Source organism: Neltuma alba, unplaced genomic scaffold (genome assembly GCF_004799145.2).
Source record: "Neltuma alba isolate B1F8T4 unplaced genomic scaffold, ASM479914v2 tig00002750_pilon, whole genome shotgun sequence".
In the NCBI taxonomy this organism is placed as follows: Eukaryota; Viridiplantae; Streptophyta; class Magnoliopsida; order Fabales; family Fabaceae; genus Neltuma; species Neltuma alba.
In genome coordinates, this window is record NW_021632998.1 from 25,620 (window position 1) to 48,678 (window position 23,059).

The 23,059-nt window shown below is 34.8% G+C and overlaps 4 protein-coding genes across 6 annotated transcripts; 3 read left to right on the forward strand and 1 right to left on the reverse strand.

Moving 5' to 3' along the window:
* Nucleotides 1–2,075: 2,075 nt before the first annotated feature.
* LOC114737007 (copper transport protein CCH) lies at nucleotides 2,076–4,371 on the forward strand. The gene is made up of 3 exons (XM_028924891.1): nucleotides 2,076–2,205; nucleotides 3,046–3,121; nucleotides 3,786–4,371. Exons 1-3 carry the CDS (start codon nucleotides 2,197–2,199, stop codon nucleotides 4,124–4,126), a joined length of 426 nt encoding a protein of 141 aa, XP_028780724.1. The 5' UTR covers nucleotides 2,076–2,196; the 3' UTR covers nucleotides 4,127–4,371.
* A 2,309-nt stretch (nucleotides 4,372–6,680) lies between these two features.
* Nucleotides 6,681–9,092, forward strand: LOC114737020 (exocyst complex component SEC15A-like). The gene has a single exon (XM_028924914.1). It carries the CDS (start codon nucleotides 6,681–6,683, stop codon nucleotides 9,042–9,044), a length of 2,364 nt encoding a protein of 787 aa, XP_028780747.1. The 3' UTR covers nucleotides 9,045–9,092.
* Nucleotides 9,093–10,986: 1,894 nt separating this feature from the next.
* On the reverse strand, nucleotides 10,987–12,985 carry LOC114737037 (mediator of RNA polymerase II transcription subunit 28-like). 3 transcript variants are annotated; one of them, XM_028924952.1, is made up of 4 exons: nucleotides 12,876–12,985; nucleotides 12,465–12,656; nucleotides 11,478–11,590; nucleotides 10,987–11,361 (listed from the first exon to the last, which is right to left on the reverse strand). In XM_028924952.1, the coding sequence occupies exons 2-4, from the start codon at nucleotides 12,640–12,642 to the stop codon at nucleotides 11,227–11,229; spliced, it is 426 nt and encodes a 141-aa protein (XP_028780785.1). In that variant the 5' UTR covers nucleotides 12,643–12,656; nucleotides 12,876–12,985; the 3' UTR covers nucleotides 10,987–11,226. The 3 variants fall into 3 exon arrangements, with proteins under 3 accessions (XP_028780785.1, XP_028780769.1, XP_028780776.1); XM_028924936.1 differs by having other exon boundaries at nucleotides 10,987–11,364; nucleotides 12,875–12,985; XM_028924943.1 differs by lacking the exon at nucleotides 12,876–12,985 and adding an exon at nucleotides 12,799–12,831 and having other exon boundaries at nucleotides 10,987–11,364.
* A 3,937-nt stretch (nucleotides 12,986–16,922) lies between these two features.
* On the forward strand, nucleotides 16,923–21,983 carry LOC114737029 (uncharacterized). The gene is made up of 4 exons (XM_028924925.1): nucleotides 16,923–18,183; nucleotides 18,437–19,771; nucleotides 20,982–21,096; nucleotides 21,536–21,983. The coding sequence occupies exons 1-4, from the start codon at nucleotides 17,533–17,535 to the stop codon at nucleotides 21,769–21,771; spliced, it is 2,337 nt and encodes a 778-aa protein (XP_028780758.1). The 5' UTR covers nucleotides 16,923–17,532; the 3' UTR covers nucleotides 21,772–21,983.
* Nucleotides 21,984–23,059: the final 1,076 nt, after the last annotated feature.

Sequence of the window (23,059 nt, forward strand, 5' to 3'; positions counted from 1 at the left end):
AGTATTATTAGACTTCATAAGTAGTCGCTAGTTCATTCATAGTGATTGTTTGCTCGCAGCAATATGAACAGTTATTCGTTTTAGTTTTTTCCCAAACTCATTTGTTTTGTTTGATTGGTCAGCTTTTCAATTTATTATGAAATTAAATTTACTGTGGATCTTTTATAAATTGTAATTATTAATTCAAAATTTTAAGAATATACTCTTTGATTCTTAATAGAGAACCTAATTGTTAAATTAATTTTGGTCATAAATATAATACTTATTTCTCATATTTATCATTTTTTTCTAAATTATCTCTATGGATATTTTCTTAATCATAATTAAGTAAGTGAGCGAGTAAGGATATTATGAAAAACAATTATGGTGTTTTAGAAAAAACATATCATATTTCTTATAATTAACTAACTTATCTAATTTCCTTAATCTAATCAAATTAGTTAAATAGGTGTTATATTAAGGATTGAAAGAGTATATAGTGAGTCACACATTATTTATGAATTATAAATAAATAATATAAACGATTTTAAACTCCCATTCCAATTATAAATAGATATGATATACTCCTCAAGTCCTTAATAGTAGTATAAGACTTACTTTACAATGTAAGTTGCACTACAAAATAAGTTTTATATTAAAAATCAGGAGGAGTATTATTTTTTTATTTAGATTCAGAGGCACTAATATGATGAGGTTACAAGTAAACATGAGAGTTTTCATATTATTAAATTATAAGACACTAAATAAATATACAATACTATAATTATAATAAAAAATATGATGGAAAGATATATTATACACATATTTTTTGAAAACTTTTGTATTACTTTTCTTTCAATAATAAAATATTGTGTGGTGGACTTCCCCTTTTGCTTATGTTTGCCTATTATATATCTTGTAGTATTAGAGTGTGAGTTATGTAATTCCAAGCTCTTCTCTCTCATTCTGGCGTTCATGTTTTTGCTATTTTTATTTTGGTTTTTCTTTGTGCTCCAATATCTTTATAAGAATTTATCATGATATAATTTTACTTAATTTTTAATATGCTGTCTTTTTGTATTAAAAGACATGCAAACAAACTAAAATATAGCCTTGAATATGACATTCTCTCATTGGATTGGGAAAATTCTCCAAAATCAAACAACAAAGCACGAAGAAAACTAAAATACTAGATTGGCTTAAAACAAATTCTAGTTTTGTGTTTTTTTTAACAATTTTTCTTTCTATTCTCTCTTCTTAATACGCAATTATATTTGATCTTAGATAGAAAGCTTTAATTCACTTTAGTTATCATTTTTCTAATCTAAGTGATCTAATTTATAAATTTATTTATATAGAGAAGGAAAATTGGGAATAAACACCTAATTAACAGCTTAGTTGGCAAATAATACCTAAGAATTTTGTGCAACTCAATTTTTATGATGTACAATTTAACTTTTTTTTTTATGTGCAATCCATCTTTTCTAGTGTGAAATCATTTTTTCTTATACAATGTAATCTCAACTTCCCTTTATGCAAGTCATTTTTTCTTTATGCAACTTAACTTTTTTTGTGTACAACTTATTTTTTTCTTATGTGATCCATTATCCTATGAATTATTTACTAATTAAATTTCTAACAAGAAATTTATTCTCAAATTTTTCATATATATAATTTGGTGTAATACAATAATATTTTTAAAAAAATCATGTCATATTTATTTTAATTAACTAATTTATTTAATATTTTCAATATACTCAAATTAATTAAGTGATTCTTGTATTAAAAAACGAAGATAGTAACAACAAAAATTGCAAACCGCCATGCAGGTTCTTGTAATGACCAAAATAGATGCCCATTCCATTACAAATGTGAGACACGTAAGAATTACATTACAGGAATGTCTGTAATTAGAGTAAGACTTCACGAAAATGTCACAATTATTCGAATGCCATAAAGTGCGAATCTCAAGTGGCCATTGCTGGTCACCCAACCCAAGCCGGCCAACCTCCACCTGTCCACCAAGTATCTTTTAAAAAACTATTAATTTTTATAATTATGGAGACGTTCTTCCAAACTTTCTTCCTTCGCACCATCATGGGTCTGTGTCTATATAAGATTCTTTCGCGCTTCATCATCTTCACAAACAACGCATAGAATTCATCTTCTATTCATTCGTTCTCGATTGCTTCTCCAGCTTCTTCCACACCCATCACCATGGCTCAGGTCCTTCATCCTACCCCTTATTTTCCTTCCTTGATTTTTCTTCTATTTCATGCTCTCGCCTCCTGGTTTTGTTCATCACTTTTCTTGGGCGTGATCATGATAATTCAATTTTGGGTCCTTCTATTTCTTCATGTCTTTGTTTCTAATCTATAATTCTATTCCATGTACGAGTTTCTCTTATTGTTCTGAATGTTTTTGCTGAATTGGGGTGTGTTTCTGAGCTGATTTATCAGGAATCCTGATTCCTTGAACTGTAGTTTGATACCATTTTGGGAATGAAATTTGAATTAGGGGTTGTGGGAAATTCATGGGTCGTGTTTTAGGTTTTGAAATAGCTTAGAAGGACCAAGGTATCCTGATATGGGTGTTTTTACAAAGTTGTTGAACAGGGCAGTTTTCAGCCGTGGCTTGAGGGACTAAAGTGCTTTAACTGATGGGTTATGCTTTTATGATCTCTAAAGTTAATCACAATGCACTAGTATCATTAGCTCGATTTTAGTTAAAAGTTTTTGGGCTCGATTTCATCTTTTAGATATTCCTTTTGAATATGAACCCATAATCCTGGTTCCCGTGGTTTATGTGGACCTCTCAATTCTTATTCTTATCCGTACATCACATATATGACCATTAAAGTGTGAAGCAACAAAGGGTTATTGTGTTATGCTTTACGATCGCACTACTTCTATTTTTGCCTTTGTTTCCTCTTCTTAAAATTATTTCAATGTTTTCGAGTTTTAAAGTAATTTTGAATGTTTTTGTTTTATGTTTGTGTCGCTTAGGGGGTAGTGTTCTCCCCTTTTCATTATATATTGACCTAAAATTTTCACTGTGTGGGTGTAGACTGTTGCCCTCAAAGTTGGCATGTCATGTCAAGGATGTGCTGGTGCAGTGAGAAGAGTTTTAGACAAAATGGAAGGTATACTTTGCTTCCACCATGAACTCTTTTCTGCTTCTTCTTCTTCTTCTTTAAATTAACTTTCCACTTTTCCAGTGTAAATTATTTCTTTCTATTTGATTCCCATCTCAAGTGGATTTATGAATATCATGCATACCATGCTCTAGACACTTGAGTTTCTGCAATTTCTATCGTTCAACTAGCTATCATTTATCTTCACCAACAATTTTTGGTTTCAAGTGGTTGTTGTGTGTTTCCTTAATTCTGAAACTTCCTGTAGTTTCTATCCTTTCCTGTTTTCCCCTGTTCTCTCTATTCTATTGCTCAATTTGACATCTTGCTTTACCTCACTTGAGGGATTATGACATGTTACCAGAAATTTCAAGGTTTAGCATCCCAACTTCTTGCCAATTTAATGTTCTCTTGAACTTGTTTTGCTTTATTTGTTGCTCCACCCGTAGCCCGGAAGATATGCTTTTTTCTTACTCATTACTTGATCTATTACAACAGATTTTTATCTAACCAGTTCATTCTTATTGGCTCAATCATTTTGGTTCTCTTGGTAGAAGAGTGTGATAGAAGCAAATTTACAGGGCTGACCTAATTTTCAATAAATGGCTCTATTGAGACTAGCTATTCCTTTTCATATGTCCCATTAATATTATAATGGTGTTTTTATCTGCAGGTGTAGAATCTTATGACATTGATATGAAGGAACAGAAAGTGACAGTGAAAGGAAATGTGCAGCCAGAGGCAGTTCTGCAGACTGTATCCAAAACCGGGAAGAAGACTGCCTTCTGGGAAGCCGAAGCACCGGTGCAGCCAGAAACCAAGCCAGCTGAAACTGCAGCACCGGCTGAGCCTGAAGCCAAGCCTGCTGCTGAAACTGCAGCACCAGCTGAGCCTGAAGCCAAGCCTGCTGCTGAAAATGAAGCGCCAGCTGAGCCTGAAAACAAGCCTTCTAAAACTGCAGTATCATCTGAGAATGAGAATAATAAGTCTTCTGAGACTGTTGTTGTTGCCTAAGAGAAAAACCAGTTGGTTTGGTTGGTTCAATTCCCATGTGGGAAGTAGTTGGCCGTTGAATCAAATCAATACTTGTCGGAACTTAACAATTATTAATAACTGTATATCATGCCATTTGAAGAGTTTTTAATTATATAGTGTGTGTGCCTATACTTTAATCTTAAGTTGTAATAACTTCTTGATTTCTGTAATATTGCTGTGGGGCAGCAGCATCATAGTTTGTGTTTTTTAGACTCAAGATTCAACTTTTCCTGTCCTTAAATATTGCTTCCCTTTCTCTCTAAATTGTGTCCTTAACTGTGGTTTGCCATAAAAGATGTTTTTTTTTTTTTGGTAATAAAATTTTTGGAAAGGGGTTGGGCTCACCCACGATCCAAGGGTAGAGTGAAATCTCCCTTCCTCCTAGGTCATACCAATGTTGGGCAGAGCGAGCCGTCAATTACCCTCAGGCGTTTACTTAGGCACCCAAGAGCTAGGATGCCTCCCCAAGCGCCGCGACTGGAACCACAACAAAGTGGTACTCCCCAGGGATCGAACACATGCCAACTTGGTCATATGTCTCACCCCTTTGCCAGTTGAACCCACGGACGATGGGTTAAAAGATGTTATTTTTATTAGGAGATCATTTTATTATTTCTTAAAAATGGAAATGTGTTTTTATGGTGGAAGCCGCATCGGCAACAACATGTATTATTAAAGCATTAAATGGCAACGAGTCCACATGAAAAGAAAAAGGAAGAAAGAAAGAATAGGAACTCTCCAATAAATTATGGACTTAAGGATTTGTTAAAAACAAAATACATGAGATAGTATGAAAATTTAATTTGAGAAGTTGCTTTGAATGGAAATTCTGAAGGGAAATCCAACGTAATACGACAAATTAAAGTAATATTTATTTATTATCAACTAAGCCAACTAACACCCTTACCCCAAAAAAAAAGTAAACACTAAGCCAACTTACATGTAAATATAGGTATGGGTATCATACTATTAATAAGAGACATTGATTTCTCACTTCTTAAGCATTTTTTGACAGCATTAATATTCACCCATATTACTTGATGGTGCCTTAAATACTAAAGAACTAAACCAACCATTCGTAGTTCTTAAATCTTATATTCCCCCATTAAATTTATAAGAAAAACAAAAAAAATATTAAAAAAATTTACTACTCAATTTAGAGATTGCACGTCTATTTACAAAAATCTGTATATTATATCATCTCTTATATCAAATAACAAAATACTACATTCCATCCTAATTATAAGAGTTAATTGACTAATTTGAGAAAATTTAAAAAAAAGTTAAATTAGTTATTTGTAATAAATATGTATTGTCTTTCCTAAAATATTCTTGCTAATCGAGTGTATTGGCTAGAACTACTATTATTAGAAGGACTACTTGGGAAAAATGCATAAATATGAGAGACAAAATGGATTGGGGTCTTATATTTATGATTAAAATAAAAATCAAACGAAATATTATATTAAAGACCGGAGGTAATATTTTAGCACCTTATACTGTTGTTATAATATATATTTTGTGTATATCTAATGTTAATTATAACCATTAGAGAAGAAAAAATGCCAAAAAAAAAAAGTGCAAGAAATGCGTGTCCATTAGGAAATTATAAAATAAATGTATACAATAAAAGTAAAAAAAAAAATCACATACTTATTTATATCTTAACTTTTAAATTGTAAAATATTTATTAATTTTTGAAAGTCATACTTTTTTTTTTGTCTTTCTATTAATTTAGTCATCATTGAATTGTTCCAACGAATGATCCAATATTGAATCCAGAAGTAGCTAATGAAAATATTAAAAACAACGTATGGAGGTTGGGTTGCGAGTAGTGAATGGGAGAATCACATCGAAGAGGTCGCTGATACGTTACCAGGCTGCCTTCCCCATGCTATTGTCCTTACGTGACATTCTCCACACTCGTACCGGCCCTTCGGAAATTTCGTCACCAATCCCAAACCAACATTCCTAGTGCTAACAACATTTGGATTCCATTGTTCTTTTCTGGAATCAAACATGAAAAAGGGCTAATCTTGGTGTGCATTTTCCATGTTGTTCCTTTGGGGATTTCTCACGTAGCCCAGGTATGTTTGTTTGATCCCATTCGGCCTATTTCTTTCTCTTGGGTTATCCACACACTACCTTGCGATTGAATTTATCTCCAGTTTTGGTTAGTTAGTTTGTTCCTGTCAATTTCTCTTTTGGGATGTCTTGTTCCGGTAAATCTGCCTTTTTTCTTTTTTAATTTCTTCCACGTGGATCTTTTTATGGTGTTCGGTTCTGGATATAAATTTATGTGTGGGCAGTTCTTTTGGCCTTTTTCTTATCCCCTACTTTCACTGATAAACTTGGTCCCTGCTGAATTATTATACACTGTGCAGAAACTAAAGATAACCTTTATAGTTCTAGAGCTAATTATTAGTTTACTGTTATCATCTTAATACTACTTTTGTGTGCGGAAAAGGTTGCTTTTGTTTTTTGGCCGTGCTTAAGAAGAGTGTTTGCAGATTCCTAGAATATCAAAGTGCAAATGGAGAGGCGAAAAAGGAGAACTGCGACAGAGAATGGTGATGCTGGACAGGGAGAGGACTTGGTTCTAGCGACTTTGATCGGAAATGGAGAAGATCTTGGTCCTCTTGTCAGGCACGCCTTTGAAATGGGGCGTCCTGAGGGTCTTCTTCACCAATTGAAACATGTAGTGAAGAAGAAGGAGGCTGAAATAGAGGAGATGTGTAAGACACACTATGAGGACTTCATTATTGCAGTGGATGAGCTCAGAGGCGTGTTGGTTGATGCTGAAGAACTCAAGAGTGAGCTTCAGAGTGATAATTTCAAGTTACAGCAGGTTGGAAGTAGCATTCTTGTGAACCTTGAGGACCTTTTTGAATCTTATTCCGTCAAGCAGAATGTGATTGAAGCTATAAAGATGTCAAAGTATTGTATTCAGGTGTTGGAACTTTGCGTCAAGTGTAACAATCACATATCTAATGGCCAGTTTTATCCTGCACTGAAGACTGTGGATTTGCTTGAGAAGAATTATCTGCAGAATATCCCAGCAAAGGCTCTGAAGAAAGTGGTAGAACTGAGGATTCCTGTGATAAAATCTCACGTTGAGAAGAAAGTATGTAGCCAAGTCAATGAATGGTTGGTACATTTAAGGAGTTCTGCTAAAACTATTGGACAAACAGTGATCAGTCATGCTGCATCGGTTCGCCAAAAGGATGAAGAAATGCTGGAAAGACAAAGGAAGGCTGAGGAGAACTCTGGGTCAGAGGATCAAATTTATAGCTTGGAGGTTGAGGAAGCTGATGAGGATTCTGTTGTCAAGTTTGATCTCACGCCTCTTTATCGTGCTTGCCATATACACGATTGTCTAGGCCTTAGAGAGCAGTTTCGTGAATACTACTATAAGAATAGGTTGTTGCAATTGAATTCAGACCTGGAAATATCTTCAGCACAATCTTTTGTTGATTCACACCAGGCATATTTGGCTCAAATTGTAGGATACTTCATGGTAGAGGACAGAGTCCTAAGAACTGCAGGTGGACTATTAGTCCCAGATCAGGTTGAAACAATGTGGGAGACTGCTTCAGCGAAAATCACATCGGTTTTAGAGAAACAGTTCTCAATTATGCGTTCTGCTACACATCTTCTCTTGGTGAAGGATTATGTGACACTCCTGGTATCCACTCTGAGACAGTATGGATATGAAGTTGGTCCTCTTCTTGAGGTTCTTGATAGCAGCTGTGAGAAATATCATGGGATTCTTTTGGGAGAATGTCGAAAGCAAATTCTTGATCTCCTTGCCAACGACTCATATGATCAAATGGTTATAAAGAAAGTAAGTGACTATGAGAACAATGTTCTATCATTTAATCTTCAAACCACAGATATCATGCCGGCTTTTCCCTATGTTGCTCCTTTCTCCTCCATGGTACCTGATACTTGTCGAATAGTGAGATCCTACATTAAAGGCTCTGTTGATTACTTGTCTTATGGTATAAATGCCAGCTTATTTGATGCTGCTAGGAAATATTTGGACAGGTTCTTGATTGATGTATTGAATGAAATATTGCTTGATACTATTAACAGTGGCAATATCAGTGTGTCTCAAGCAATGCAGATAGCTGCAAACATAGCTGCTCTTGAAAGAGCTTGTGATTTCTTCCTTAGACACGTGGCATATCTATGTGGAATCCCAGTTCGCAGTTTGAAACCTCAGATTGCTTTAACTGCAAAAGTGGTGCTCAAGACTTCAAGGGATGCAGCTTATCTTGCTCTATTGAGTTTGGTCATTTCAAAGATAGATGAATATATGGCTCTGATGGAGAAAATAAATTGGACTTCAGAAGAAATAAAGCAGAATGGTAATGACTATGTGAATGAAGTGATATATTATCTTGACTCTCTTATGTCTACAGCACAACAGATGCTACCATTGGATGCTATGTACAAAGTTGGGAGTGAAGCACTTGAGCATATTTCTAACTCTATGGTGGCTGCTTTCCTCAGTGATAGTGTCAAGAGATTTAATGAAACTGCTGTAATAAGCATCAACAATGATGTTAAAATGTTAGAGGCTTTTGCTGATGAGAGGTTTCATGCTTCTGGGTTGAGTGAGATTTACAAAGATGGGAGTTTCAAGGGATGTTTGGTAGAAGCAAGACAACTGTTGAATCTTTTGTTGAGTAGCCAGCCTGAGAACTTCATGAATCCTGTGATAAGAGAGAGAAACTACTATGCCTTGGATCACAAGAGAGTCTCTCTGATTTGTGACAAGTTTAGGGATTCTCCTGATGGGATATTCGGAAGCCTTTCGAATAAAAACACGAAAACAAGTGCGAGAAAGAGATCCATGGACACACTCAAGAAGAGACTGAAGGATTACAATTGATTGTATACTAGACTCGGTGAACAATTCTTTTATTTAAAAGTAGAACACAATGCTTGTAGTGTACTACTTCCCTCCTAGGTTTTATACTGATTAATATTACTTTGTTTTGCACATGAATAAGTGCCTGGATTAAGACACTGTGCTCTGTGCTGGAATATGCTGAGTGATCCCCACTATAATTGACCTCTAAATCTAGTGATCTAGGGGGGTGTTTGGATGGAAACCAAACCACGGTTTCAAAAGTGCTTTTGTGAACATGTTTTATTCATGATATCTCTTGAAATTAAAATTCTCCCCATTGCCATATGAAGCATGATGCTACTTAGAGTCTCAAGAACATTATCCCTTGGATGAAACCTGTTAAATCAAAATTTCACTTCATCTCGATTATTTATAAATGCTTCAACATGTGTGTTTATCTTCTGATAAAATTATATACTCATCATTAATATAAAATATAAAATCTATAAGAAATGGAAGTATCCATAAGCCATCAACCGTATGATTTATTCCAGTAATTATGCAATGTATAGGAAATCGTGTCAGGCTCCATGTTATATTATGATTACATTGTAAATGGCAGTGAATTGAGTTAGGAAGCTTCTGGTCCTCCTGAAGCTATTAGCCAATGGCACCTATTTTTGGTCCACTAAGCAAAGTTTTCATTTTAAAGAAAAACAATTTTAGGTTTGGGCGGATCGAAAATGGAAATAGTTGGGAAACAACTTTGTACAATGATAAATTTGATCTTTCCCTTTTCCTCTCTCTTTTTCTCCAACCACTTCTCGAAATTGGAATCCTACGCTTCTTTTGATTTTGAATTGCATGTAGCTCTAAGGATTCTTCTTTTCCCTTTTAGGCTCATTGAATTATATAAATTGCTTAATTAAAAAAAATCAAATTACTTTACTTATCTTATGAAAACTCCTCAATTTCCAAAATATGTGTTGCTTTCAGCATTTCTCCTCCTATTGGGTTTGAACTAATCATATTGCTCACACCCCATTCCACTCAAAGCGATTTTTTTGAATTCTCTTTTAAAATGAAACCTTGTATATTAAATATAGGCAATTTTGGTTTAAAATTTTTTTTTTGTTACAATAAAAGTTTATATGAGTTGGGTTCCGAAAGCTCATTAGGATCGGTTATGTCTCCAAGCTTAAAAAGACACTTATAAATCACTTGCTAACAAATTTCTTGCATTGACAACAAAATTTGAATTCACAACTTTATGGGTTATAAACCAGCATCTTGCCAACTGTTTGAACTTTTAATATCGCGTAAGAACTTACCACCTTTATGCCAAAGGAACATCAAAACGTAGCTTCCATTGATCTAGGAGGCCAGACATTACGTGCGTGAAACTGAACAGGATCCCCGTAAGCCACAAGAGAACCCAATTAAGCCCAAAATATGAGGATGCGGCTTTTATGGAGTGGCCCCCATTGTGGACCCCTCACGCTTTGTGGGGTCCTTCACCATGACGCTGCTGCGGCAACAATGGGCTCCGTAGGGAACTCAAAGCCGAGGTTAGCTCCTGCTTAAGCCTTTTGACGGGTGTGATCCCCTTACAACATCTCGTATTAAATGAGATTTTGAGAGAGCAAAAAAAAAAAAAATTCACACTTAAGCATTAATTGTCAAGATAAAATTAATAAATAAGCACTAATTCTGCAACCAACTTACATAATGAAGCGAAAAATTCTTTTAGAAATAATTTATATTGTGGATTGAAAGGAGTAGCTTTTTCCAATTCAAAAAATTTTACAGAAAAATTCTGCCTACTTTCATGTTCTCCGTCTGACGTGATCTCCTCAAATTTTGTTTTTCCCCTAGCTTTTCTGCCTATCACAAACTAAGGTAACACCAGTGATAATTTGGCCAATCCTGAACAACTTAACAAAGTGTGATCAAGAAATGAAAACGTGGTCGGAGTCCATTCTTGGTGAAAAGCTAGATTAGTAGGTTGAGCCAAACGATAAGGAGGGGGCAAACATGCTTGCTATCAGCTTCTTCAGTAACAACGTAATATGTGGAGGAACTGTCTTAAAAGATCAAATCATTCGGAGCTAAACTGTAATAACATATTCATGTTTGTTCCCACAATGAATAGAACTTGATAACAAACATCTAAAAGATACACTTTTTTGTCCCCAGGTAAAGAGATAAGCGTAATTTTCCACTATACTCTGTCCAACTCAGTACTGTGTTTGTCCAGCTGATCTTTTAACTCGTTTCTCCAGCCCTGAATTAGATTCTCTTGCTTTCTAATCAGCTCCGTTTTTCTCTGAAGTTCCTCTTCCATCACAGCAATCTCCTGCTTTAGACAAGATATCGCAAAACTTTCAAGTTTGGATGCCAATGTATAAGGATCTCAATAACTTGCTGAAGTACGAGCACTTTGCACAATGCCTATTTCTGTGTACTAGATACCTTTCTAAGCATTTCAGCTTTTGACGGTTGACTCTCACGCAGCAGGCTGATAAAATAAAGTTGAAGCTTCTTGGCAGCCTCCATAAAATCTCTGGCATGCCTCTCTACGTCAACTGCAAACAATGTCCAAAGGAAAAGGAATCAAATAGGTTAGATGGCGTTTTGAGCAAAGCACGTTTTGATGAATGTAAAGAGAAGTAAATGAAGGCCACAAAGAAGACCCAAAGCAGGGCATTTAGATGAATGATATATCTAAATAGTTGTTTGTCAATAAATCACAATCATCATGCAATCTCTGCAGCCGACTACATCCTGTGAAATAAGACTTGTTGTTGTATATAGGACGCTACAAGATATCTGACACAAGAAACAAGGGCCCCGGCAAACCATTCAGTGTTAAAAAAAAAAAAAAAATTACATCCCGCCCTTGTGTGGGTATTCACTGCACAGGGAACATTTCATATGGTGGTTGCTTTTGAAACTCCCCTGATGCAGTATTTGCAACAAGACCACTACTTGTGACTACGTTGCCTTTAGTGAAGCTAAGAGTACAGACTCTCAAACTCTCTCTCAGCCAAAGCATATATAAGAAAGTATTTAAATGAAAACGTGGCCCATTAACAATCCTCACAATTTCTCGACCTAACTAGCATTAGCTTAACAGGGTCAACTTAATTAGAATGATTAGAAGAGAGTCAATTTAATTACTTCACAAACAAATTGAAATGGTTATTTATGTATGGTACATGTGACAAGTGACAAATTAGCCATTGCTAGCCTGCTACCAACCCAATTTATTATTGAAAACGATGTGAAAGAAAACCATCTGATGAATTAGAATATCAAGGGAATTATTTAAACTTTGAAAGTCATTAGCCTAACTTCCAACTTTAACTTGGGACATCAGAATGAAGAATTTCACATAGTTGGGCTGTTAACACTGAGTGAAAAGGGTACAATCCTGATAACAAGCAGAAAATTACTCACTTTGATGTGAAGGGTGGGGAGAGCGGTCTATTGCTTGAAGTTCTCTAGCAGGCAAGCAAGGAAGCAAAGCAGCCTCCAAAGCCATCACGCAAGCAACCATATCATCCCTCGAAGGAGGCGAAGAGGGCAATGGAGGATCAACTGGGTGCTGCGGCTCCACTACTTGTCTATCACCCATATATCGCTGTCAACCTGAATTTTTGACAAGAAACACGAAGAGCCCGATAAACAACGAAGAAAGTTAGTGAAATGCTTCTACAAATTCAATCAAGAACCACCTCCCCAACAACAAAAGCTAATCGAGAGATAAAGGTTTGTGCAAAACAAAAATTTCCGGTAGAAAATCTTAAAATGCCAAAAACAAGAGAAGATATCAACGGAAGTTCAAAGGAAAGAGAGGAGAGATTTAACTGCGGACGAAATCGTCTTCTTCGTTCGTTCCTAATTCCTACTCTCTGGATCACTCGCTGCGTTTCTTCTCTGCTCCTTCGCAGCCCACTCCCCTGTCTTCTGTATTGCTTATAGAAATTTGCAGATTCGCTTGCATCCGGCGTTTTTCTCTGAAGGGTTTGGCGCTCGTGCTCGTGAAAACGCAACGCAGAAGATCCCGCGTTTTGGCAGAAGATCAGTCTTTTTGCCTGGTATTATTACTATTACTATTACTATTTTCCTTTCAGAACGGGAGTAGTTATCTTTTCCTGGAAAAAAGAAACGGAGAAAGTCAGGCATTTTTATTTTTATTACAAACCTATAAACAGTAAAAGATTTTGCCTAAATCCTATACAGTAAAAAATTATTCACCAAAGTTTTATATTATAAATCATTCATGTCAAAAACGATTTTAATTTTATAAAGACAGCACTCCTGTTAAAAGCAAAAAATTTATTTATGCTAAGAACGGTTTTGTTTTCACTTTAATTTCTTCCTACGTCATATCATTTTATCACTTTTGACAATTATATTTTTAAGCAAAAAAAGTGAGATCATTCATACTGAATGATGTCACTTTTTGACATTTATAGTGAATAGCATGAGAAGTATTAACAAATTAGTTATTTAACTCATATACTCCTCCGGTCCTAATTATAAGACCCAATTGACTTATTTGAGGAGATTAAGGAAGTAAGTTAAATTGGTTATTTATAATAAATAAGTGTTGTCATTCCTAAAATATCCTTGCTAATTAAGTATATTGGCTAAAACTATCATTATTAGAAGGATTATCTTGGAAAAAAATGCATAAATATAAGAGATAAAATGGATTGGGTCTTATAATTAGGACCAAATAAAAAGTCAAATTGGGTCTTATAATAAGGACCGGAGGAGTATTAAAAATAAAAAATAGTAACATTTTTCTATCATTTTTGCAAGATCAAGTTAAATTACTAATAGAAAATTTCAAGCAATGAATAGTTAACAAAGAACATTTTTTGTACAAAAGAAAATTTTAAGATTAATTTAGTGTTAACACAATTTTTAGTTTCTCAGATTTATTCTCATTTTGATTTTAGTTCTTTAAGTTTCAAACTATAAGTGTTAGTCTTTTAACGGGTAAAATAATCCAGGCTTTTATTAAATTATTTGGACCAGTGTTTTAGATAGAATGAAACTTGAAGAATCAAAACCTAGAGGTTGAAACTCAAGGAACTAAAACCAAACTAATGACAAACTTAAGAGGTTAAAAAATATGTTAACCCATTAATTTATACTAGCTCTAATTCTTAATATAAAACATGGTTAGCTAATTTGAAAAAATTAAAAAGAGTTAAAAAAATTACTTAATTATAATACATGTTACACGTCGTTTTTTTAAAATATTCATGTGTATCATTGGATTATGGATTAATTTATAAGTTGGGCCAAATGGTCAAAGCTGAGGATATTACATTATTTAATTTAATAGGATTAGGACCAAATTATTCTTCCGCCCAGTTACAGTATGGCGCAATTATGCTTTATTATAATTATTACTTTTCATTGCCTTCCCCTATATGTGTGTGTATATATAAAGAATTGCTAAAATCATTTCTGTAAGATTAAATTGAATTACTAGAAAAATTAAGTGCAGTGTATAGTTAACAAAAATTGAATATGCATTTGTAAAGGGATTTGACTGAGCAGGAGAAAAATAATTTTTGATTTTCATGCCATTAAATAGGGAAAGTGAGGGAAAAAAAACTGAAATTATTGTTGGCATGAGTAATTTCACTTTTTTCATTAAAAACATAAAATTGTCACAATGATGAAGTGATATAATAGGAGGAGAGGTTAAATTAAAAGTAAAATCATTATTGATAAGAAAGATTTTTTTATAAAATTAAAATTGTTCTAGGCGTGAATAATTGACAATGTAGTATTTTGATAAATAGTTTTCACCCTATAGTATTTAGGTAAAAATTTTTTTACTGTTTATAGGGTTTTGATAAAAATGTGTAGAAAATCATTATGAGGTCAATAAAATAATATGACCACCAAAGACCTTTTAGCTTTTTTAAAAAAAACAAATATTAACATTTTTTAGTAATTACATTTTTTATTAGATATTTCATAGCGTTTTTTAATAATCGATCTTTCCTTTTACTAATGCATTTTTCTTAAATCAGATCCAGAACTTAATAATTGCTTTAGTTAGGCCAGCACCAAGCCACGCCCAAATTTAGCTAAATAATGTTAGAAATTTGAGTTTAAAAAAATAAATAGTATTAGAGAAAAAATAATTATATACAAATTATTTTTCTAGCCCAAAAATATCCTTTAAAATCATACACATAAATTAAAAAAATACCAAATATAAATCATGGCAAAATTTAATGGTATTTGACTATTTTATTGAAATACTCAAGTTTAAGGCTATCATGTGGCATTCTTGGAGGGGGGAATTTATGAGAATAGTTTTGTTTGTTGTAATTGTTATTGTCAGCTTAATTTACTTTTTGTTTTTTTGCTCTTATGACGTCAGAAGAGTTTGAAATCCTGATTACTATTTTCACCCAATTTTACACTCTTATCACTCAGTCTATTGTTCACTTGAATTTTAAAGATATTATTACATATATGCTATTTACTTTAATTGTCAATATAAGAATTAAATAATTAACTTATAAAAATTAATAAAATTAGTTAAGATAATTATGTATAAAAAATTGTGTATTTATTTTCATAAATTATATTATTTAATTATTTATAACTAATATAGATAGTTTAAAAAAATTATAAATTTTATAAACTAAATAAACTAAATTTTTATATTTATAATCAGAATAAATTTTTTGATTAACTTTTATTGGAAAAAATGGAGGGGACATTAGGCAATTTCTAGCCTCTAATCTCTCCGCTTCCTCTAAAAGTGACATTTCTTTTCTTTGTTTGTTCCCCCCATTTTTGGGGAAGAGAGAAAGATTGTTTCCCATGTTGACCAAAATACCCATGCTTATTTTCGAAAATCCAACTAGATAAACCATATTTGCATGGCGCGTTCGTGCTGCGTTGCCTTGCAACATCCCACTCTGCTCGATTTCCGCATAAACTTTCTCAGCTTTATTTTGTTTCTTTTTCGCTTTTTCTTTTTGGTTTTTGCTATAAATCAAAAGAAACCAAGTATTAGCCATTTATATTATTTCTTTGGATATCCATTTCTTCTCAGAAATCTTTTTAAATGTGATTTTATAAAACATGTTATTCGGCTTGGATATTGAATTATTATTGTTTGTCCTATTGCATTTATTTTTATAATTAAATTGATTTTTTATCTAATAGAAAATAAAAGTTCTGTTTTCATACTTTAAATTATTTCATGCTAGAAATATTATGTTTGTGATAGCTAAATCATCCACTGAAAAATTTCACAAAAAGTGACAAATAATTAAAATGACACTGTTTTATATTTTCAAATTCTCTTGTCATAAATTTTGAGATGTGATTATTTATGTACAGAAAGATAGCATTCTCTCCCATCTAAAGAAATAATTATTTTTGTTCAAAATTTTATTATTTATAAAATCTAAATAAAAATTGTAAAATTTTTAAATTGATTACTTTTAAAAAGTAAATATCCTTTCCAATTCCATAATAAAATTCTGCTCAACATATTCTCCTACGAAAATATAAAAAAGAGTACTACAACGAGGTCTAAAAAAATAATTATTAAGAAATTTTAATAACAACTTAGGACAAATTCTAAAAATTTTCTTGTAATTATTTTTTAAAGACTTTATTAGAATTTTCTCAACATAAAAGCCAGCTTAGTATAATACCAGTAAGCTAATAACCTATCCCAAAAAAAATATTTATATATAAATCTCTGGGCTATGACGTATTGCATCCTCCTCAAGGCTAAATCGGTCTTTTCATAAGCCCCAATTTCGCCCTTACGTGTCCTAAAATATCATCGGCCTCCCTCTCTCCCTCTCTGCTTTTTAGCCCTGAAGCGCTAAAAGCTTTTCGCAGCCATCGACCTGTTTGGGAATTTAACCAAATCTTGTCCGTTCATTCATTTATCCAACGGATCTTATTAGTCGGTGAGTGGTTACCCCCCATCTTCCTCAGTGGTTTTAAAATCATAAACCCTAGCCGATACTCTTCCACTCTTCTCTCTCTTTGCGGCCACAGCTCCTTCGATCCTCTATTCTCTCTCCTCATCCCAAGCAGATCTCACTATGCGATTCGCTTCTTCTTTCGATTCTGAACCTATCTTACTGTTTTTCCTCTATTTTCTTGGAAGTCTTTGATTTATATCTGACTCGATCCTTGTGTTACTTTTCCGGGGAAGATTCTGATATTCGCTGCCATGGCGGCTCTTCTCTGTCACTATATATTAATAACTCTCTGCGCTTAGCCCATACGGTTTGTTCGGGTCAAATTTCGGGTCCGATTTATTTTGGAACAGTTGGTCTGTGGGTTGATTTTCCGTTGTTTTCAGTGTATGTGAGACAATTAGGCGCTGGGGAATCCGCCGGGTTCGATTTTTGTCCTGTGTTCTTCACTGTGAGTCAACTCAGCTTCGACTCGGTGACCCAGAAGCCTAGGTAAGATCGAGTCTCGAGTTGTGTCTTTTGGAAACCGTACGGCAATGCCGGCGGTTGGGATGAGACGAACCACGAGGGTGTTTGGAGTCGTCAAGGGAGCTGACTCTGCCAGGGTCTTGAGGTCCGGGAGGTGCCTTTGGCCGGAATCCGATGAGGGGAAGATCAGGAGGGGTAACGATGCGGATGAGTGGCTGAAGCCGGTCAAGACTCCTGGGAAAGGCGACGCGTGGCCTCGTGGAGTTGTTAAAAGAAGGCAAGAAGTCGCACTTATAGGAAAACATGCAGACTCTGGTGCGAAGAAGACGAAGTCAGTGAAAGAAGGGAGATCTTTACGCGACAGAAATGTCCCCAGTAAAATGTGTCGTCTTGTATATAGTAGAAAAAGGAAGATACCTGTCGCCGAAAGTTCAGACTTTTCAGCTGACGGAGGGGCCAAGCGAAGTCTGAAAGATAATAAGAGGTGGGGCTTGCATTTTTCTCGTCGGCAACGAAGGAAGCTCAGTGAAGAGAATCAGAGTGTGCTCTCTGTTGTTGTGAGGCCTTCTTGTGACAACAGTTATTGGCTTTCGTCTTTCCTGGCTCTGGTGTTGAGGTACATTCGGCGGGTTGGGTTGACATTTAAGGATCTCTCGGCGTTTATTCTTGTTGAGCCCTTATGCGGTGCCTACGCATCCCATGGTATACAATTCCTACAGGTAATTTTTCCCGAGCTTTGCTTGATGATCTGGTTTATGTTACATCTGTACTAATGCAATTTCATCGGCCAAACAAAATTTTTGTCATCTTGCAAATGTGGTGTTTTGGGTAAGCCAATTTCATGGCTTTTTTTACTTGAATGATTTGGATGGAACACGTAATCAAAATATTGAAGTTTTGCTTAGTTATTTATTGTCCGGAGGGTGGCACTTTATCTTTTCTTTTTTAAATTCTTGTTTTTCTCTGCTTCAGGGACCGCCTACTACGAAAATTGGAATATGCAAATTTTTTGGGATCACAGGATTTGACCCCTTGTTCAGTGTGGATTTCTCTGCCGTCCCCCTTTCTTTCACGCACTTGCATTCTGCAATGCTTTCGAGATCTTTTTTTAGGTCATTTTTACTTGTAAATAATTTAATTAGTGTGCATAGTGACGATGAGATGGATAGCGATTGCCAAGAATTTGAGAGTGAACAGCAGCATTCATGCCATTCTGTCAAGAGAGCACCTGCTGGGAGCGTAGCGATCACTTCTGATGGCGTTGAAATCAAGGACAATTTGTTGTTACACGCACCTGCTAGGGGTTCCAGGATAGCTGGCCGAAATGGACAATACAGAAATATTTCAAATTCTAGAGGAATTCAGAGGAGGAGAAGTTCTCTTAGGAAAAGGAAAGCTCGAAATCCTTCGCTGTTGGGTGTGCACAAAACTCATGCGGCGTTGGCTTCTGATTTAGGGGATGGCAGGAAAAACAACACTCCTTTGACTCGGGTAGCTTCAAGGAGGAAGCTAAGAAGTTTGGTTCACAGCTATTCCCCTGGAAGCGTTAAAGAGACGAGTTCTTCCATGGTTGATTCTATTGAAGACCTGGATTCCTCTCTATGTTCTGCTAATCTATTAGTCACGGAGTCAGACAAATGTTACAGGGTAGAGGGAGTAGTCGTTACTCTTGAAATGTCAACTTCCAAAGACTGGCTTCTCACTGTAAGGAAAGATGGTTTGGCAAGATGCACTTTCAGGGCAGAAAAAGTTATGAGACCCAGCTCTTCCAATCGGTTCACCCATGTGATAATGTTTTCATTGGACAATGGTTGGAAGCTAGAGTTTGATAGGCGACAGGACTGGGTTATTTTTAAAAATCTTTATAAAGAGTGCTCTGATCGCAATATTTTAGCTCCTGTTGCCAAATTCATTCCAGTACCAGGTGTGCGTGAAGTCTCTGGCTATGCAGACAGTAATAGTATTACCTTTCACAGACCAGATAACTATATTTCAATGAATGATGGTGATGAGTTATCTAGAGCTTTGGCCAAGAGGACTGCAATATATGACATGGACTCTGAAGATGAGGAATGGCTGAAAAAGCTCAATAATGAGTCTCAAGAGCATGTCTCTGAGGATGATTTTGAGCTAATGATTGATGCTTTAGAGAAGGCTTATTATTGTAATCCTGATGATTTTTCTGATGAGAAATTGCCTGCCAATCTTTTTCGGGATCTGGGTACGAATGGAGTTTTGGAAGCTGTACATAGTTATTGGATGAAAAAACGGAAGCAAAAACGTTCATTGCTGCTTAGGGTTTTCCAGGTAAAATTGCCTTGTGTTTCAGATGATGTATTCCTTGCAGAGAGTATATCCGTGATGGTTTTATGGTATCTATCGCATTGTAGATGTTATTGTTGCCATCTCGTTTTGTCAGCAGTGGTGGGAAAAATTTAGGGCCTGTGCAAATTAAGGATTATTATTTGTATTTTCACATCAGCATAGAAAATTTGCTTACATGAACAAGTATTATTGTATATGTAATTACATCCTGGAGCCTGTGTCTCTGAACTGTGATTTGAGGCTGTAGGTATTATGTTTCTTGTTTCTGTGTCAGTTGAAGGTTTTCATACCCCTTTTTTTTTTTAATATTTAAATTTTTTTGGGATGATATCACTTTAGCCGATGCAACCGTTCTATGTAAATTTGTTTGATACATCAATGCATTTGTTATGGTTTGCCTGAAGCCTGTTCTGCTGGGAAGGGGAAACTCAAGCCAGTGATTTTGATCATGCCTCAATAGTTCACTTTAGAACAACCTAAGGATTATATAATCTAACAAGAGTTGACGGGAAGTTAAGAGGGGAAAATGTTGTGAGAATTACAAACCTAAGAAAGGAAGACAAAGGACAACTTTCTTTTTGGGTAAGATACAACTTATGTGTAGTTTGATCCTTAATTAATTTGTTCCTTATAGTGTTCAAGTTCAACCCTTTTCTGGTATGTGTTGCTACGAAGTTGGCATCTTGTATCCAGACATTTATAGAAACAATGACCTCAATGCTAAAAATGGAGAAATTTTATAGTCAAAAGTTTTTCACTGTATCTCAGAAATTGAGTGTCCAGATGCTTTTACTTAGCGAAATATAATTTCATAACTAAAACCGTTAAATGACAGTTCATGTGCTTACCACTGTTATGTGAGGGTTGAACAACACACTTAAAACCATGAGAGCGGAAACAAGTTCTAGGCTAAAGAATGATTTTTTTTTTTTTTTTGGTTGGGTGAAAGCTCCACTGCATGGTGCTGTACATTTTAAGCGCACTGGGTCTTTGGTACAGTTTGGTTATTTACTGATAGGTTTCTACTGAGTCAATTGGAAAATTGGTTCTACAGAAGTTGCTTTTCTCTTCACTTCCTCTTTCGTCTTAGTTATTGATCGTATTTTAAAGTTGGAACCCTGATTGTAAATGGTGTTTTAAACTGCTCTTCTACTTCATTATCTGATTTGGCTGGATAATGTCTTGCGGACAGGGTCATCAAACAAAGAAAGCCCCGCTTATACCAAAGCCTTTGCTAAGGAAGAGGAGGTCATTTAAGAGACAACCAAGTCAATTTGGTAGAGGCAAACAACCAAGTGTGCTGCAAGGTATTTAATACGTTTCAAGCTATAAGATGGACTGAGGGTTGTTTCTGTCACTGGTTGACTGATGTTGAATTATCGTCTTTAGATGTGCTGTTATTGGACCACACTGGTCTAGAAATTGTCTTGTTTCCTCCCCTTACAGTATGATTGATGTTGAATTTTTATAACGTAAATTTTTGTCTACGCTGAGATATAAAACATTGTTGTCTGACCCGAACATACCCTTTGCAGCTGCAAAGGCTGTTTGATTGCATGTCTTGTTTGGTTGGCTGTTTGAACGTTTTATTTTTATGCATTTCTATTTTTTGAGCCTACCATGCGTATATTGTTTGGTGTTGGGATATGATCTTGTTCCCATGTTGTGGTTTTACCTGACTAGCATTTACATTGCAGGCATCTATTTGTCATAAACCTATGTCTCATCTTCTCTATCCATTTACAGCAATTGCAGCTGAACAAGATGCTTTGGAAGAAAAGAATGCCATGCTCAGAGTTGAAGAGGCTAAGGCTTCTGCAGACAAATCCATGGAATTAGCAATACTGAAACGCAAAAGAGCCCAGATTCTCATGGAGAACGCTGATTTGGCAACTTACAAGGCCACAATGTTAATTAGAATAGCCGAAGCAGCCCAAGTTGCAGAATCAACAGATGTCTCGGCCGGATACTTTCTTGATTGACGGGTAGAGGAATTGCTGATGGTAATTATTACAGTCAATTTTTATTACAGGAAATGTACACAGCAGATCTGTTGATGCTGGTTTTTTAATGTAATTTTGTATAGATTTTTATTGTATGTACATTCTGTATGAAGATATTGACCTCCCCAATCTTTTGTACAATTAGACTAAGATTAGATCTAAGTAGATTTAGAGAATGAATTCTAAGAAAATGCGAAAAAGTATACAGGATTTTCAAAATTGATCTGTGACTTCTTTTTTGGCCTGAAGATCTGTGACTGAATGTCCTGCTTTTTGGAAAAATCTGATTCTTTTGATTCTCTTGTGACCTTTGTCTTAATTGTTCCTCAAGTCGGGCTTCGGTTTAGTTCATTGTTCCAGCTTCGGAGGGTTGGAGGAATATATGTATATCTTTTTTGGGTATAATATTTTCAAGTCAGGGTTTGAGATTGATTTCTATTGAATTAGAAACGTTAAGGATAAAGCCTCTGAACACGATTGTGAGAATTGAAGGAATTTGATGGGGAGAAAGACGTAGAGCTGGTAATGTTGGGCCTCCTCTAGTCTTAAGGGGGGCGGGCTAGAGTAATAAGCCTGTTTTAAGATCAGTTGGCTATACATATCATGGGATGGGTTGGCGGGCCTCCACTAGTCTTTAGCGCCCGGGGCAAGAAAAGGCCTGTCTTGTGCTATTTCCAATTTTTTTATTTAAAATTTTAAATTAAATCATAAATTTAAATAGATTAAATTCAAACTGATTTTTTTATTTTCATAGATTGATATAATTAAATAAAAATATCAAAGTTATCTAATCACACAGTCATGTATCCTATTTTTGAAATATTATAATTTAATTATAAATATATATGATAAAAAATAAAATATAAGGTCATGTGTGATTGAAAAACTTGATATAACGGGCATAAAAAATTTGATGTGAGTATGGTCCTTAAATAAACCCATATGTATTTTGTATAATTATTCTATTAATATAAAAATAATAAATCAATAAAGAAAAAAATCATACCTTGAATAAGTTCCTCTCATAAAATAAGGTTGTGCTTCAATTGAGGGCAAAATAATAATTCTTTTATTACAATTAAAATAAAAAGTTGTAATTAAAAAAATAAAGAAAATTAGCCTCTGGCTGGCCAATACATGCTGAAAAAACTCATCTCAAAACAGGCTCACTTATTTTACTAACCAACCCATCCATTTACTAACCTTGTGGGCCGCAAAAATCAACCTTAAATGGCCTTTTTCTGGAGTCTTTAGAGATTTGTTTGGA

Bases quoted from the DNA above. Each gene is read 5' to 3' on its own strand.
- LOC114737007 (XM_028924891.1), top strand. The intron at 3,122-3,785 runs GTATACTTTGCT...TTTTATCTGCAG, and splicing joins AGTTTTAGACAAAATGGAAG to GTGTAGAATCTTATGACATT.
- LOC114737020 (XM_028924914.1), top strand. From the start codon at position 6,681: ATGGAGAGGCGAAAAAGGAGAACTGCGACAGAGAATGGTGATGCTGGA.
- LOC114737037 (XM_028924936.1), bottom strand. From the start codon at position 12,642: ATGGGTGATAGACAAGTAGTGGAGCCGCAGCACCCAGTTGATCCTCCA. The intron at 11,591-12,464 runs GTGAGTAATTTT...CATTGTTTGCAG, and splicing joins TCCCCACCCTTCACATCAAA to TTGACGTAGAGAGGCATGCC. The intron at 11,365-11,477 runs GTATCTAGTACA...TCTTGTCTAAAG, and splicing joins AAGCTGAAATGCTTAGAAAG to CAGGAGATTGCTGTGATGGA.
- LOC114737029 (XM_028924925.1), top strand. From the start codon at position 17,533: ATGCCGGCGGTTGGGATGAGACGAACCACGAGGGTGTTTGGAGTCGTC. The intron at 19,772-20,981 runs GTAAAATTGCCT...TCTTGCGGACAG, and splicing joins TGCTGCTTAGGGTTTTCCAG to GGTCATCAAACAAAGAAAGC. The intron at 21,097-21,535 runs GTATTTAATACG...ATCCATTTACAG, and splicing joins ACAACCAAGTGTGCTGCAAG to CAATTGCAGCTGAACAAGAT.